General features: G+C 44.8%; 1 protein-coding gene across 1 annotated transcript; it reads right to left on the bottom strand.

Annotated features, from left to right (window-relative positions):
* Positions 1–5,780: 5,780 nt before the first annotated feature.
* On the bottom strand, positions 5,781–15,257 carry PURG (purine rich element binding protein G). Its single transcript, XM_026847765.1, has one exon. The coding sequence runs from the start codon at positions 15,247–15,249 to the stop codon at positions 14,236–14,238; it is 1,014 nt and encodes a 337-aa protein (XP_026703566.1). The 5' UTR covers positions 15,250–15,257; the 3' UTR covers positions 5,781–14,235.
* Between the last annotated feature and the right edge of the window lie 649 nt (positions 15,258–15,906).

Below are 15,906 nucleotides of genomic sequence, written 5' to 3'. Positions count from 1 at the left end.
AGAGCATCTCTAGGGCTTATCACAACAGCTCAAGGCCTACAGTATGGAGGAGGAGGAGGAGGATGAGCTTCACTTTGTGGAGAGCCTGATAAGGTGAGGAAGTTAAGAGGACCTTCCAGTTGGTGCTCTCTCTTTCTCCTCCTGTGACACAGAGGGGCTGAAAAGGCTGCATCTCTCTGTAGGAGGGAACTTCAGAGCCTATCTCAGGAGGAGGTTTGGAGACCAACAACAGGGGTGGTAGACCAGTCTACCCCAGAGTCACCACGCTCTCCAAAACAGCCTGCAAAGTCCAAGCTGTGGGTCAGTCTTCACTGTTACCTCTTGGCTCATGCTTTACCTCTTGCTTCTCTAACTTTCTGCTCCTCTTTTGGGGGACTCGCAGAAATACTTTGGGAGTGCCATCTTCTTCTTGATAGGTTATCCAGCAAAAGCAACTGCATCTTTGCCAGGTTTGGAGTTGCAGTCCCTTCCTGTTCTTAGATCACCTCAGGAATGGTAAAAAGCCTGCTGTTGAAACCTTATGAGGCTGTGGGTTGTCTAAAAGAGGGATAAGCACACTTAGGGAGGTTATCCCCACTTTAGAGGGTGTCTCCTATGAGCAGAAAAGAGGTGAGAGAAGCAACAGGTTAAACTGCAGTTTGCTGCTGCAGGGAGAAGTAAGTGGGCATCACCTCTGCCTTACCCTCTGGATTGTGGGTTTTCTTGGGGATGCACACATATCAGCACAAAACATGCACTGCCAAATAAACTGACAATTTTAAGCTGTTTTTCAAAGAAAAGTCTCTGTAAATCTGCCTTCACCAAGATAACCCACAGTTAAAAGCCGGCAGCATCTATGAAAATGTTCATCAGGTGACTCCAGCACCTCCCTCTTCTTTTTTTCTTCTTTTTTTTTTTTTTTTCAGTCAGATAGCTACAAGGAACTCAGGGTCACCCCCAACAGTGCTGAGGGATAACTGTGCTGGCATAAGCACAAAATGCAGTTACTGAGCATGGGGACCAGGATGCAGTAATCTTACATGCAGACTGCATGCTGGCACTTGCCAATCCCAGGTTAGAAATGTCTGTACACTCTCCAAAGTGACTGCCTTACTTGAGCACCAGGCAAGTGTTAGAAGTCCCACAAGGTAGAAAAGGAAGGCTAAAATAGTTGGGTCCTGTGGTATCCAGGATAAAGCTGATTATACCTTCCTTTTTTAGTTATCCTGTGACATGCAATACATGTGGTCCTGGTGGCTCCCTGCATTGTCACCCACCACAGCAACTAGAGACAGCACAGGACTGTAAGAGAGTAGACAGGAGACTTGCCAGAGGCACAGGTCTTATCTTAACACCTTTGTAGCTACTTTGCTGTGGGTATGCTCATCCCACATACCTGAATTTACTAACCCACATCAAACCCTTGATTCTCACAGTGATGTGGAAGCGCCTTGCTGTTGTTACGCATGCATGAAAAAGCGACTCTAATTATTCTGTGACCACTTTAAATGTCCCGGGGAGGATGAAATCCTGGCAATGTTTAGCTCAAGACACATACTTCCAGACTGAAACTTACTTCTGTGTTCAAAGAAACAAAACTAAGGTCACATGTAACAACGGATCCAGGCACAGCAACAAGTTGTGGCGAGCCCCACTGTCCATGCAATGGCTGCAGAAGCAGATGAGAGCCACAGAACAAGATGCCTTTGGTCCCTGGAATGGTTAAGGCCAAAACATACCAAAACAGACACAGAGGAAGACTGCCTGGGAAAAATATAACCAGCTATGTGTCTTTTTGTTCTACATTGGCTGCAGCAATAAGCAAACACATGGGGATCGAGGGAATCGAGGCACATCTCGGCTTTGCACATTTTCAGAGAGGTTCATAAGCAACGGCTTAAAAAACAGGTGGCAAACTTCTGAGGAAAAGCCTGATTTAGGGCTCTTGAGCCAGGCTGCCCATGAGACATGAACTGGACTGATAAATACTCTCAGTGGTCAAACTGAGGAAAGGAACAGCACAACCAGGATGAGGCCCTGCAAGCAAAGCAAGAGAAAAATGTACCTATACATAGAGCAATATAAACATCTGTAGGGGTTCCTACCCACACTGCTTTTGTGAACTTGACATTTGCAACCAGACCGAGCAAGAAATAAGAAGCCAGTTTAAAGGATATGCTCTGAGATAAGAAGCAGGAGGTTTGGTTCACCTCGTGAAACATGGTGCCTATTCTTAGCTTTATAAGTAAGTGTTTGAGCCAAAAAACTCTTTCCCTAATTTTACCAGGATGGGGAGGACTATTAAAAATGTCTAAATCAGAAAACTTCACCACTAACTACAGTGATATGCACACAACCCTGGGAAGGGTCCAACAAAACTTTTTATATATCAGAAAAGAAAGGGATCCCATCAACAAGAAACATGCTACAGCTTTAACAGACTTGAAAGTAAAATAATTGTGATGATTAGGGGTGGAACGGGAGATGGACATGTTAAATTGACACCAGCTGACAAAATCCCCTTGCCAGAGAGGTTTTAGAAGCTAGAAATGCATAAGTGGTTTAGTCAAACAAACTTTTAGGACTGGCCCTTGGGTTTAGTTCTTCCCCTTGTATTTACTGTTGTGAATTTGCGAAAGCATCAGAGCTCAGAGAAACACAGAAGTCTGCCCCAAAATCCTTGGCATATTGGAGGACTAACTCATAGACACAGGCACACTAGTATAATCCTGCACCTGCCATGAAAGGTGAAGAGAGAAGAAAGGCATTTGCCATGCATTAATTGAGTTATAGGATCTAGGGTAAATACTGCTGCAAAGAACTGAATCAAAGCCTTGCCCTCTGTTCTTGGCTATCAATAGCCTCTGCTCATCCCTGCTGCGAGACCTAGCTGGGAAAAAACTCTTTTAAAAGTGGCACCAGCACAATGTTACAGTTTTCAAACTCTTTTCAGAGTTTACTGGTGTCTCAGCGAAGTGACTGTCCTCAGAGGCAGCTCAGTTCCCTTGCAAATATCTGTTCCGACCAGCACTATAAAGATCTTGGGAGTGTTCAAAAACCCAGAAGAAAAGAAAAAGCAGCTATTGTGAATGCATCCCAAAGAGAAATACATCTGTTGACTGCACACTGAGTTTCATTTAATCCAGAGTACTGCTCCGTCACCTCTCCTCTGCCTGAACCGACATGCTGTCTCTGGCCTTAGATTCCCCCTGCAAGCTTCTCAGAGGAGAGATGGTCTTATTGCATCAGGTAGTTCCCAACCATGCAGCAGCACAGCAAACTCCTCTGTGCTATGCTCAAATCAAAAATGACAATTTGCAAAGCAGCAGTGGTTGAAGGGGAACTTCCAGGGACAAAACAGCTTCTGCTCAACACCAGTTACCGAAGGAAGCAGGGGGAGTGATGTAAAAGTCAGACCTGGCCCCCTGCGAGCCCTGTAGTTTGCTCCCATGCTGTGAGGCTGTCGGGGTCTGCCACTGCCAGCACATGACATGCTTCAGCTCACCCTTTACAGCGTTAACGTAGAACAGCAGGGATAATTAATTTATGTTAAAAATACCAGGACTGCATTGGCACATTCAGCCCTTCCCTGAGGAAGAGGAGGGAAGAAAGACCAACTGCTGCTTGACAGATGTTAGTCATATGCTTAAATGCACTTCTGGAAGGCGCTTGGATATACGTGTTGAGCGATTATAAAGCAGCGTGAGAACCTGCATGGAACAGAAGGAACTTCTCTACAGTTATATCTACACAAAACTCTCAGATCTCCTTGCACTAAAAATGTTACTAAGAAAAATCCAATTAACTTTCAGCATGGCCAAAGATTCTGGGAGTTGGAAAAAAAACCTAAAACAGGGTTCTTCAGGCAGTTACCTGGCACGGTTGTGTGGGCACCACTTGCAGCACAGCTGGGAAGGAGATGGTGCACAATCATGTTAAGACAAGGTAGCTGAAGGGCTTTCTGAGCAGCATAACATATAGCTCGCCACCCAGGAAGTCAATAGAAGAGCTTAAAACTTTTCTGGAGGAAGGAGGGACATCCCTGTGGAAGGTTGAGCCACCCAGGACTGAATGCCAACACAAAGTGTCTTGCTCACTTGGGGATTTTTTTTTTTCCAGGTCCCCATAATGACCTGATCCTCTGACTCTTGTTCAAAGAAGAACAAGCTCTTCCTCTGCCAAGTGTTTTACTGCAGGCAAGACTGTGAAAAACTGCAATTCAAGTGCTGTCCACTTTTGCTTTGAGATCAAATTTGTAAGTGATGAGTAACAGCAGTGCTGACCTAATGCTGCAGAAAATCAGAAAGCCCATTAGATGTTAGAGGAGGGAAAGATGGAGCATGAGCATGAATGACAATGGTAGAGAGGAAATGGGAGAGGCAGAATGAACAGAGAGGAGGGCCAATTCAACAAAATCATAGTTAAAGCTAGCGAAGTTCATGTAAATATTTTGGTGACTATGCAAGGGAAAGCTGATATTTCCAAATAAATTGGCATAGGGAGCTTATATTGTCACTAGATACATTCTCTACATTTGTGTTTAAACAGGTATCTTGTAAGTGCTAGAGTTACTGCTTCTATGGTGAAGATGGAGAGAGTGTCATAATATTTAGTATTTAGGAGGATATTTAATATTTAGGAGAATGCCTGTTGATGGGCTATTTTTTCCATGTCCAATTCAGAAATAAGCAGAGGAATGGATGATAGATGGTGTTCTGCCACTCCACCATGTACGGAAAAGATTTCTGTCACAAAGCTTTGTGAAAAATGTTTGCTCTGGTATTTTAATAGTCTGATTTTTCTAAAACTATTAGAGAAGTGCAAGAACTACAGTACAGACAGACAGTGAGAAAGGACTGCCCTGGTAGTGGCTCTACCAAAGAGGACCTGGGAGGACACAGAGTTACAAACTGGTCTGGAGGCAGCATGTACGCTGTTGCAAAAACCCAGCATACTGGGTGTACAAAACCTTGTCTCATTTGCAATCCTTCCACTCGAAGCTGGTAAGATTGCAGAGCAAATACCTGTCCTGGTTTTGGATTCTGTAAGTCTGGATTCATGAAAAAGACAGACTCATCAGAAAGCAGCAAGAACAGGACATGGGCTAAAAATTACCCTTAGTGGAAGGCTTTGTATTTGCTTAGACAAGGATGCAGAAGAGACCTGACAATGGTCTTTAATTATGTAAGAGAGCTGCAGCAATGAAAAGAACAAACTGTTTCCATAACTCCTCTCAGGAGCATGGCCTCTAAGGCAAAAAGTGATAGAATTAAATGAAAGCAAAGGGCACATGTGCTGGACAGCAGGAAAAGTATCTGAGAGTAAGCAGGGTGTACCACTGAAGCAGCTTGTGGAGGGAGGCTGGGGAGTATCAATCACTGGAGATTTAAAAGAACAGATTTTTCCCAGGTTGTTCAACTTGGGAAAAATATAGATGCTTTTTGCTGTGTGGACCCTGAAACGTACTGTTAGAGGCACCCTCATGCCTGCAAATTTAAGTTTAGAGTCAGGTACTCCTTTGTAACTTTCAGCAGACTACTGAGCACCAGCCTGACTGAAAATCAGTGTGAGGAACAGGGCGGGTTTAGCTAGTCCCAACTCTGAACGGGTGACCAAACACATCCGATGTTCTCCATAGGTCCTTGCCAACCCTACTGTAACACATCTTACACAGTTCCTCTCATCCTCCTCGCCGTTAGACTTTGCTCTTTCCTCCTTCTCAGAGAGGGAGTTGGAGGTGGAGTTCTTGCAAGGCTTGTGAGACTCCATTCTGGACTGAAAACCCAAATCTATTGAACAACCTGGTGTTATTGAATAGTATGCCAATATAGCTTCATACAAAACAGCAGAGAAAAAAAGTTGGAAAACCGTGCAATTAAAGGTCAGGAAGTGCCAGAACTAAGGATTATCTGAGTAACCTCAGTTCTGTGCTTCAGACACATGCATAGAGAGCTAAATTGCTCAATCTCTTACAACTTTCCCTCCTCCTCTAGCATATGGGTTTCTTTTTCATTCATCGTTCTGTATGCAGTCCAAGCCTTATCTATGCATACCTTTCAAACACTGCATACGTATCTATTCAGTACACTTAACAGGAAATATATTCTTGTTTTGCTTTTGGAGATCATCAGTATTGATCACCATCAAATCATCACAAAAACTCTAACACCAAATGAACTCATCTTTATCAGACCCCTTTGAGGTAGGGAGGTATCATTCACACCATTTTATCGGTGGGGAACATAGGCACAGGCAGAATAAAGCCAAAGTGATCTAGCCTCCATTATCAGGAGGCCCAGCTTGAGATACTGACAGCTTTTCCATAGTCTTCGCAATTATTACAGCACTTCATTCGTTCAAAGCACAGCTCTCAACAGCTGTTAACACGGACCGTTTCTGTACATCAGGCCCCAGAGTACCAACGCTGGTGCCCAGAAAAACAAAGACGATAAAAGTGGTGATCATCTGCAAAGAGTTTTGTTAAAAATGACACAAACCCCTTTGCAAAGACAGGCACAGAGTTTGTTTCTTGAAAGCCATTTTTTTTTCCTCTGATCTCCACCAGCCTTCACCAACACCTTTCGTCTGAAATGGAAAAAAGCTGCTGCCCCATCAATAACATAACCCTCCATCACGCAGCTCTGGCTTGTTCTTGGAGCAGGAGACAGTCAGAGCAGTGTGCAGAGCAAGGCTCCAGTGAAAAGCATGTGCAAGCATCCATGAATTGGGATGGCATGAGCAAACCTTACAGGCCACCAACACTTCTATGTAGCCCTAAGCTTCTGCAGATATTCCCGGGCAAGCCTCCCCGCACAGTAAGAGCCAAGCCGCTCGAGACTTATAAAGCAAGCTGCAGAAGCTACTTGGCCCCTATGGGTTTGTTGGCAAGACTCAGTGCTTGCAGAGTGTGTTACTGCCAGACAGATGTGCTGCACGGAAGAAGACCCAGCCAAAGAGACCCACACTGGTGCCCGAGAGGAGCGTTTGGATCCAGGCTTTCTGCCTCCTTCCCCAGCTCTGCAGGACTCCAGCACTGACAGTGCCACCTATTCCTCCTACCGCAGATAAAACCATCATCATGCTCTGCAACTCCCTGGAGCACGAATCTTGTCTTCACTTCCCTCCGCCTCCTCCTGCCTTTTCGTTCCTCTGCCTCGGTGGGAAGCGCTTATCTCTGCGCTTACTCCCCCTCTCCCTCCACACCGTGCCAACAACATGTGCTCGGAACAACGAGCAGATGGGAATACTTCTAAAAGCCTGAGGTTAACCCGTGTCTTTTATCCCACATACTCTCTGCTGTTTTGAAATGCAGATTCTATTGCACGCGATTTGTAGTATAAAGATTTTACATTAATAGTATAGTATGTTGATATTGCTTGTGAAATCTATCTCCCTGCTTGTATTGCACGTTGAACATCTCTGATACAGAAAAGAGAAAAGACGGCTAACATTTCAACATCTCAAAAGGGAAGGACCTATTGGAAACAGGAAAAAAAATACTATTTTCAATATGTATATGCATATATATATATTTAATATTCCTCCATGTTAATTTGTGCATCACATAAATTCACAGATGTTATATCATCACTGTGCTTAGTGGGGTTGGGCAGAGAGCCTTAGCTTTAGCTGTCTTCCTGCAACTGACGTGAAGGGTGATCTTTTACTCCAATTAATCTCTGCATAGCAAATGATCAAGATGAACAAACAGCTAGATGAAGACTTCTGCCTGCAGGATGGATTTTCCCCACCGCAGCTAAGAAATCTATCTGACCAGTTGCATCTCCAACTAACAACTCCAAGGCAGGAGCCATTATCTTGCCCCGTTGAATACTAGTATGTAGGATGGGTCTGAAACATCCAAGAGACAGAATATGTCTTTTTTTTTAATTTACGGTGGATAATCTGTACAGAGCTAGCAATTTCCATGTGCCACTCCAAGCGTCGCGAGGTAGCCTATCAATTAGGAAGATGAGTTGGGAAACCATAAATGACAATTTGATTGGGGTGGTAGCCAGGCACCTCAAGGCTAGGCCCATACCTCTGGGATAGAGTACAACACAAAACATGCCCAACAAGCATGAAAAGGCCAGAAGGTCATCCAGCATACACCTTTCTAGAAGTTAATGTACATAAGACAGCCCAGAGGCTGCAGGTTCATGTTTCACATGATGCCTCAGCATGTAGAAGGAACAATCTAATTACAACCATCAGAAAAATGCCAAAACGAAGCCTACCTTCTAAAACTTCAGTTTGTGCTTTGACATTTCTGGAAAAGCAATTTTTAATCCATGTTACTTTATTTTACCTTGAAGCTTTAAAATACTGTTGCCTTTATGGAGGTACAGGTGGGGAAGTGATCATGGGCATGACAAAATATTAGGAAGAAGAATCAGTGTCAGCCCATGAAAGCTCCTTCAGATTTTGGAGAAACAAAGTGGAAAAAGATGTGGCTTCAGCTTTTTCCAAAACACCCAAGTCCAGAAGCACTTTATCCCCTGGCCAGGGTTTTTTTTCTGCTGTCATGACAGAATTCGGACATTTTTAGGCAAGACCGGATCACCCCAAAACATCCCCAAAAGCCATGATGATTTTGCTGCACTGACTGGCAAAGTGATAACGAACTGCAAGTGCGTAGGACGCAGAGGGCAATGGCGACCCTTCACACGAACCACAGGTTTCACTTCTACAGAGGAGAAAAAAGCCCAACAGGTGAATCTTTTTTCTCCAGATACTTAAATTTGCTTGGTTTTGCATCTACACGATGAAATTTTAATGACTCCAGATGAAAGTGAAAGGACAGAGAGGTTAACAGAAGACATCACCACACCAGCATTAATAATGTAAAGACAATACAGCCATTGCCCAACGGAGTATGCCCTACAGCCAGGAAACAACTTGTGTATATGGCATCATCCACAGGTACGAGGATGGCTTAAACCTATTGCCACCTCAAGTCACTGCCAATATGTTCCTCCAAGGGGACAAGGTCCATGGTCCCAACCTGCTGGGCATCTATGAGGATGCATCATGCTCTCCCAGGAAACCTTGGGCATGCTGGACAAGCTTTGCTCCCCAATGCCAGCGTTCACACTGGCGGGATGATTTGTTTTGGCAAAGTCTATGGGGCAACAGCCTTGCTTGGGTTTATGCAAGTAGATTATGGTATGTCAAGTGTAGCCTTTATTTCCACTCTTACTTGGATAAACTCTTTATTTCAAATACAACCTTTACTTGAAAAGGTAGGGGAAAGGTGAATTTTAGACATGACAACATGCTAAGTAAGTAAAAATAAAGCGTGTTTTAATTTTGGAGGAAGTTCCATAGAAAATTAAACAGAACATATAATTTTCTTTAAGAATTATTTTATAAATTGTATATATATATGTGGTATGTACAGCAAAAGTATGAACGCCATGGAACTAGAACCGCTTATTAATTAATTTTTGACCTGGTGCAAAATCTGCCTAATAAAAATACACAATAATAAACCCTTTTCTGCTATAAAAATTACTACACTTGGATAAAAGGGCTGCAAGTCAAGTAAGCAGTAGGCTTCCTAACCACTACCAACTCCCTTCTCTGTGAGTTTACGGAAAAAAATGATGCAATCATTAGACTATGACATCTTTAGCAGAAAAAAAATGTGCTGACATTGATTTTGGTAATCACTTGCGCTTTTTTTGTATAAAGGACAGGTTTTTAATACTCCTACTTGGGATTTTATTAACATGGTAGTACAGGTTTGCAGAGCCAGGGGACAGTAAGATGGCATTGAAATGCAGTGTGGCTGGCAGTACCTGCAGCTGCCTCTTTACAGCTCTCACCTCACCTCAACAACACCTCCAAGGAAGAGTTTTGCCTTCTTTTGACTACGTTTTCCCTTCCAGCCTTGCCAAAAACCTAAGAGATGAGAGTGCTTAAAAGCAGAAATCTTACAAGGGCTGTGACGAACAGCACAAAATCAGGCCTCGGTGAAATAACGTGTTTATCCAGACCGGTAGTAGGAGAAAACTGCCCACTCTTTAGACTGCGTACTTCAGATAAATAAGATTATTTTGCTACGAGCTACCACAGGCTACAATATACTCATATAAATATATTAATGCCTATATGTGAATATGAATTTGTATATATTGGATACAGATAAGAAACACGACGACGAGTAGATTACCAATAACCGCTGCAGCTTCTTGCTGGATAAAGTCTGTCATCCAGACTTGATGTGAAGAACCCGCAACAGCAGGTTTTGCCATCTCCTCCAGAGTGCCTGGAGAGTTAATCTCACCACACCAGCGCAAAACACTTCCTGGCCCTTCATTAGCACACCCCTGCCTCCGTACTTTACAGAGAAGGACGGCTCAATGGGCTGGACTCAAAACAAATCCCCAAGATGCAAGGCAGAGGAAGCCCCCACAGCCCCTTCCACCTGGGATAAGCTTTTTAGGGACTGCCCCAGCTTCTGCACCAACATCAGGGAAAGCCAAGTACGAAGGAGCTGCTGGACTTGACTTTGTTGAGACTGTATGTGAAAAGCTTGGGTTTAAGCCTCAACAGCAACACTGAGGGTCTGATTCGCAGAAGGGACGAGGAGCCACAGCAATGGCAGAGCTGAGGATGCTCAGCAGCTCTGCAAATCACAACTTTAAAAAAAAAAAAAAAAAATCATCCCACTCTTCGTGGTTTGAGAGGATCCTCTATATAGCGCCTGTCCTCCTCTAACATACAAGCGGAGCTGGACCAAGTAAGTACAATAGGTCTCTAACAGACACATGCATGCAGAGACGACTTCTTTCAGCATTAGACTATGTTACCGAAGCATCCCCTTACCAGAGCGGGAGCAGAAATGTGCTCCTAGTATTATTTACACAATATAAAGTGCATTACGATTTAATTATTGAACTGACAGACTTTCTGCCGGGACCATACAATTTTGAAACAGAGGTGAGGGCTTGAACAGGAAATTCTCTCATGAGAAAAAAGAGGTTCAGAATGGTGCTCTTCACCCTGTCCTCCTAAGGATTGTTTTTGGCCGTTCTTTCTAGTGCAAATAAGCTTGTGTTTTCTCAAGTTTAAGGGACATGGCAGTTTCAGGGCATCAGGAATGAACATTTAAAACGCATTATGGATTCGGCATTCCCGAGCATCTTGATGGGCCCTTTTGCACGCAAGCAGCCCGTCTTACCGCCACTCTCGGAAGGTGAAGACGCGCTGCCAAAAATAACAAGGAACCCATTTCCAAATCTCACCATTAAAAGCCTTGCATTGCTACATTTCGAGTGAGTCTGTATTACCCTCCAGCGACAACATCTGCAAACATCGGTGCTTTCCACTGCAGTGGAAACCCGTGGCTAGTGGTTTACCCATGGGTGATATGAACGTGATGATCCCCATCCAGTTTTGGATACTAAGGTGCATCCCGCATCAGGGGAGTAAATGCATTAGTGGATCCTATGGGATACCTGTGTGCCAGAACCAAGCCCAACCTGGTAGGCAGCAGACACTGAATTCCTGGGTGTTATTTACAATAAATGAATGCCATTGGAAGGCCAATTCATTAACAAAAGATAAAGGTTCTTTTTAAAACAATGGGCAGCAATAAGGAAAGCCATTTTGCATCTTTTTTTCTTTTAAAACGGTGAAGAAACTATCCCTTTCCAATCACTTTGCCCGTTGCAAGTATTTTCCTCACCAACGCTACAGGAACACAGGGAAGGCATGATCACTTACAACACAGGCGGTCACTCGGGCTAATTCCAACATAGGAGCTTTTACAAGACCTTGAGACAAAGGTAGGCTGGGACTGGGAGATGTCAAGCTCGTAGGGGAGGAATGCCACATAGAAACGGGAAGGAGAGTGTAAAAAGTTTGTACATTCATAGCTCCAGTTTGTTAGAATATAAGTTAATTTTTTACTCCAGGCACTGTGACGGGCAGCAGCAGTCAGCAATATGCTAACATACACATCAAGGACTCATTCACTAAATTCTGGTTTCACACCAATAAAAGGATATAGTTATTTTAAAGTTGGTTTTGCTTTTCTTTTTAATTGATGACCTGTTAAAACCATTGGGACCAAAGCCCTAAGAGCAATGATGAACCAATATGTTTAACCTCCAGCTGATTCATCATGGTCCGCTAACTGTTTGTGTGGTGGAGCGAGAACATCTCTCCGAGAGTTGAAAAAGTACCTAAAAGAATGATCTACGCAGAAATGGATGGGAGTTTTTGACACTAAGCCAAAAGCTTCGTTGCTGTAACCGTTATGTGTGGTTTTACCTAAAGGGGGAATCACCTAAAACAGTGAAATTAACTTTCGTACTTCTTGTCACAACCGTAACATTTTCCTAAAGGTTCTTTGGTGACTTTGGTGCAAGCTTTTATTTTTTTTCTTTTTTCTTTTTTTTCTTAAAGTTAAAACAGATTGACTAGTTTTAGTACCCAAACTAAAGTCCAGATTATCCTTTTGGTTCCCACCCCTGCCTCCCCAACTTTTCTCGTTATGGTTTATGATGTTAACAGGTAATAGCATTTGATTTGAGTGTGGCCATTCAGCGTGCAGGTGGGTCCAGACTAAGATCAGTGAACGGTCTGGTTGGAGATAAATACATTTCTCAACAGATTAAAAAAAACCCCAAAACATTTAACGGTTGTATGGCAAAATAGCTGGTTCACGTGCACACTAGGCCACTCTGTAAAAAAACTATTCAAATTATTATAAATATCTGATTAGACACAGTAATGCCTACTTAAAAAAAGATCTTAAAGGTGGGCAACACGTTACTGGAAGTACTTGGAGCTCAACCAAATTCCCGCTGGTTTCAGAGGGGAAGGAGCTGGTCGCCCCAAGGCTAGAAAAGCCCCTTATGTTTTAAGTATTCATGTTCTAAGAAATGACAAAAAATTTTCAAAATCTTTCGCCAACCTCCGAAACAGGTAATTGTACACATTTTCCCTCCAGGCAGAGAGTTTATATCACAAGATGTAAAATTTACATTACAGAGACTTTAGCAGGACGACACTGAATCCTGGGTGGGGGAGTTCGGGGATTGAATTGCTTGATGACAGTCCCAGTTCTGAGTGGGTGGGAAAAGGGTGATGGCAGGGCACAGATACTATCTCCTAACACCACCTGTAAAATCAGCATGACAGAAAACCCAACATGGTGTTAACCATGGTTTCTGAAATGCACTACAGGTAAGTATGAGACAGATGCCTTTTTATACATATCTAATGGTGCACCAAACCCCACAAAGGTCTTTCTCGCAGCAGGAGAAAAACACCCAGGTGTTCTCCTTGCACGGGTAATATCACAACCGCATTAATCTCATATCTAGGAGAGAAGCTGGGAGCATTGGTTGTGGTGGTCCCTCCACCTCCAAATACCCGCTCCACAGCTGCCTGCTGGAACCCATAACGCCCCTAATATAAAAATACCTTTGGAAATTATGGACAAATGCATTATAAAAAAAAAAAAATCACCAGCCTCACATGGGCAGAACACATAGATGAGGAGTGGGATATTCATTACTATTAACTCAGAAGGCTTAGCACTCGAGTAGAGCTTTGATATATTCTGGGATACTTGGGTTATATGGTCAGCACAAAATTATGAAATGAATAAGAAAACTTCCATTCTTCACCAGCACATTATAAAGGTCTGACCAGTTATCAAGGTTTTACCCACACAGAATATCGTTTCAAACTCAGTAACCAGCAGATGCCAATTTTAAAACCTCTACCTCTCCTCATACACATACCAGCAATTCACATGAAGTTGATTTTTTGTCATAAATGCCCTAGAGCTATGCTGCTCAGCCTTTTGACCAAGTACAGGTAGAATTCAGTCCTGGAAAACCCATCATAAGCAGAAACTGATACATTTCAGCATAAGGTTTGGGTTGCTTTTTCTGTATCACGTTGAAGTGCAACACAAGCCTTATCTAGACTATTTAAAGGTCAGAGTGCTGGATTTTTTTTTGTGCTGATACGTGTACTTCCATAGTCTTCAACACTCGAAGCAGCTGACTCATACGGACTCGGGAGGTTGGTACTTTCAAAAGACATACGGAGATGTTTTGGGCATAATTTAACATGATAACCAGACTCCTATAGCATTACAGATTGGAGTTAGCAAGAACTACCAGAAAAGGACTTTACAAAAAAATGGGGCAACTTGAAATTACTATAGGTCAGTCCCTCTCACCAATTTCTACTTGTTTTGTTTATTTTGCCAGACAGCCAGTCCAATGCACTCTATTCGAGACCCTCTTGCTCTTCACCACTGTCCCCTCTGGCATCCATTCTTTTTTCTTTATGGCTGTTGTAAATTCTCCTCATCTCTTCTTCGTACTTGATAAAATTTTCCCCAAACCGTGTCCATGCTTTGTATGGAACCGTGATGGTGTTACGGTAGGGCGGCCTCACCTCACTTACCTTCAGGAAAATGCCGTACCTGTTGGATCCCACGTCGAAGTAGAAGCGCTTGTTGTCCACTCGAAAGGAGGTGCCCTCTGGGAGCTCCGGGGGCTCGTCATCTGCCCCCCGGCGATCCTCTATGTCCCCATCACCGTATTCTTCGATCAGCTGGACCAAAGCATCCCTGAACTCAATCATCCCTTGCGCTGGAAGAACAATTGTCTGCTCCTGTCCCAAGCTGTGGCCAAAATAACCCATCATGCCAGGTCCCCTACTCATGGTTTGTCTAATCCGCAAGAAGCGCCCCCGCTGATTTTCCTTCAGGTCCAGGTAATACTTTCTGTTGTCCCTCTCGATGTACTCTGTTTTGAGGACGCTGTGAGGGTGCTCTTCAGAGCCGACAGACATTGGAGGTGAAGGTGGCGGGTGCTGCTGTCGTCTCCGGGGATGCTGTTCTTTGCCATTGCTGTGCTCGTGCCGGTGACCATGGCCGCCTTTCAGGCCTAGGTGGGCATAGTGCTCAATGAAGTCCCCCAGGCAGTCCTTCAGCTCAGCGGCCACAGACAAGGAGAGGGTCAGTTTGCTTTTCCTGATATTGTCCTGCCTGCCTCTTCCTATCCAGACCTCAGCAATCTTCAGGAAGCGGCCTCGGGAGCTCTGTTTCACATCCAGATAAAATCGCTTCTTCTGGATGTCCACCCTCTTGGAGGCCAGCTCCTGGATCTCCATGCAGCCCCCCTGGGAGGAGGCCGGGTAATGGTACTGCTGCTGGGACTGGGAATAAATGCTCCTGTGCAGGCCAGAGCTCCCCAGGTTCCTTCCTCCTCCTCCTCCTCCTCTCCCCCTTTCCATCTTTACCAATCAGCTGGAAATAATACATAACAGAGACACAGATGACAACATCAGCATCAGGGGCCTGCTCGGCTTCTCAGCGGCGTCTCTATTCAGCGCTGCTCTCCCTACAAAGACGCCTGCATCTATCTTGGCTGCCACAGCACGCAGCATCGCAGCAAAAGGATCTCGGGTGCTCTTCCCCTCCCCTGCTCCGGCTCCTGTCGGCCGGCCACGTCCTCCCAGACAAGGAAGCAGCACACTGGCCTGCTAGCCTCGCTGTCTGTTCCTCCCCCCCCCGGCCCTGGCAGCCCTCCCTGCCCTGCAGCCCTCCCCATGCCCCCCTGGCCCAAGCATGGCAGCCTGCTCCCCAGCCCTGTTCCTCTGGCACTGCAGACCCCTCCAGCTGCTACATTGTCTGCTCCCCTGCAGTGGGGAGCCCCGGGGTGTGTGTGTGATGGATTGGGGTGCTCCCGCTGGGACGTGGTGTCTACCTCCGACGGGGATCCCGCTCCCCGCTGCAGGGTCCTCCCCCATGCCGCTGTGTTTTCCCTACATCACCCGCCTCAGCCCTTCCTCCCCAGGGCACTGGGGGGGTATTGGAATCCTTTCCGGCACTGCCCTACTGCCCTCCAGTGCCCCCAGTACTGCCCCTCCAGTACCCCCAGCGCTTCAATA

This window comes from Athene cunicularia, assembly GCF_003259725.1.
Source record: "Athene cunicularia isolate RWA chromosome 4 unlocalized genomic scaffold, athCun1 chr4_part2, whole genome shotgun sequence".
Lineage (NCBI taxonomy): Eukaryota > Metazoa > Chordata > Aves > Strigiformes > Strigidae > Athene > Athene cunicularia.
Note: the sequence above shows the minus strand (reverse complement) of the source record. Positions and strands in the feature narration are given on the sequence as shown.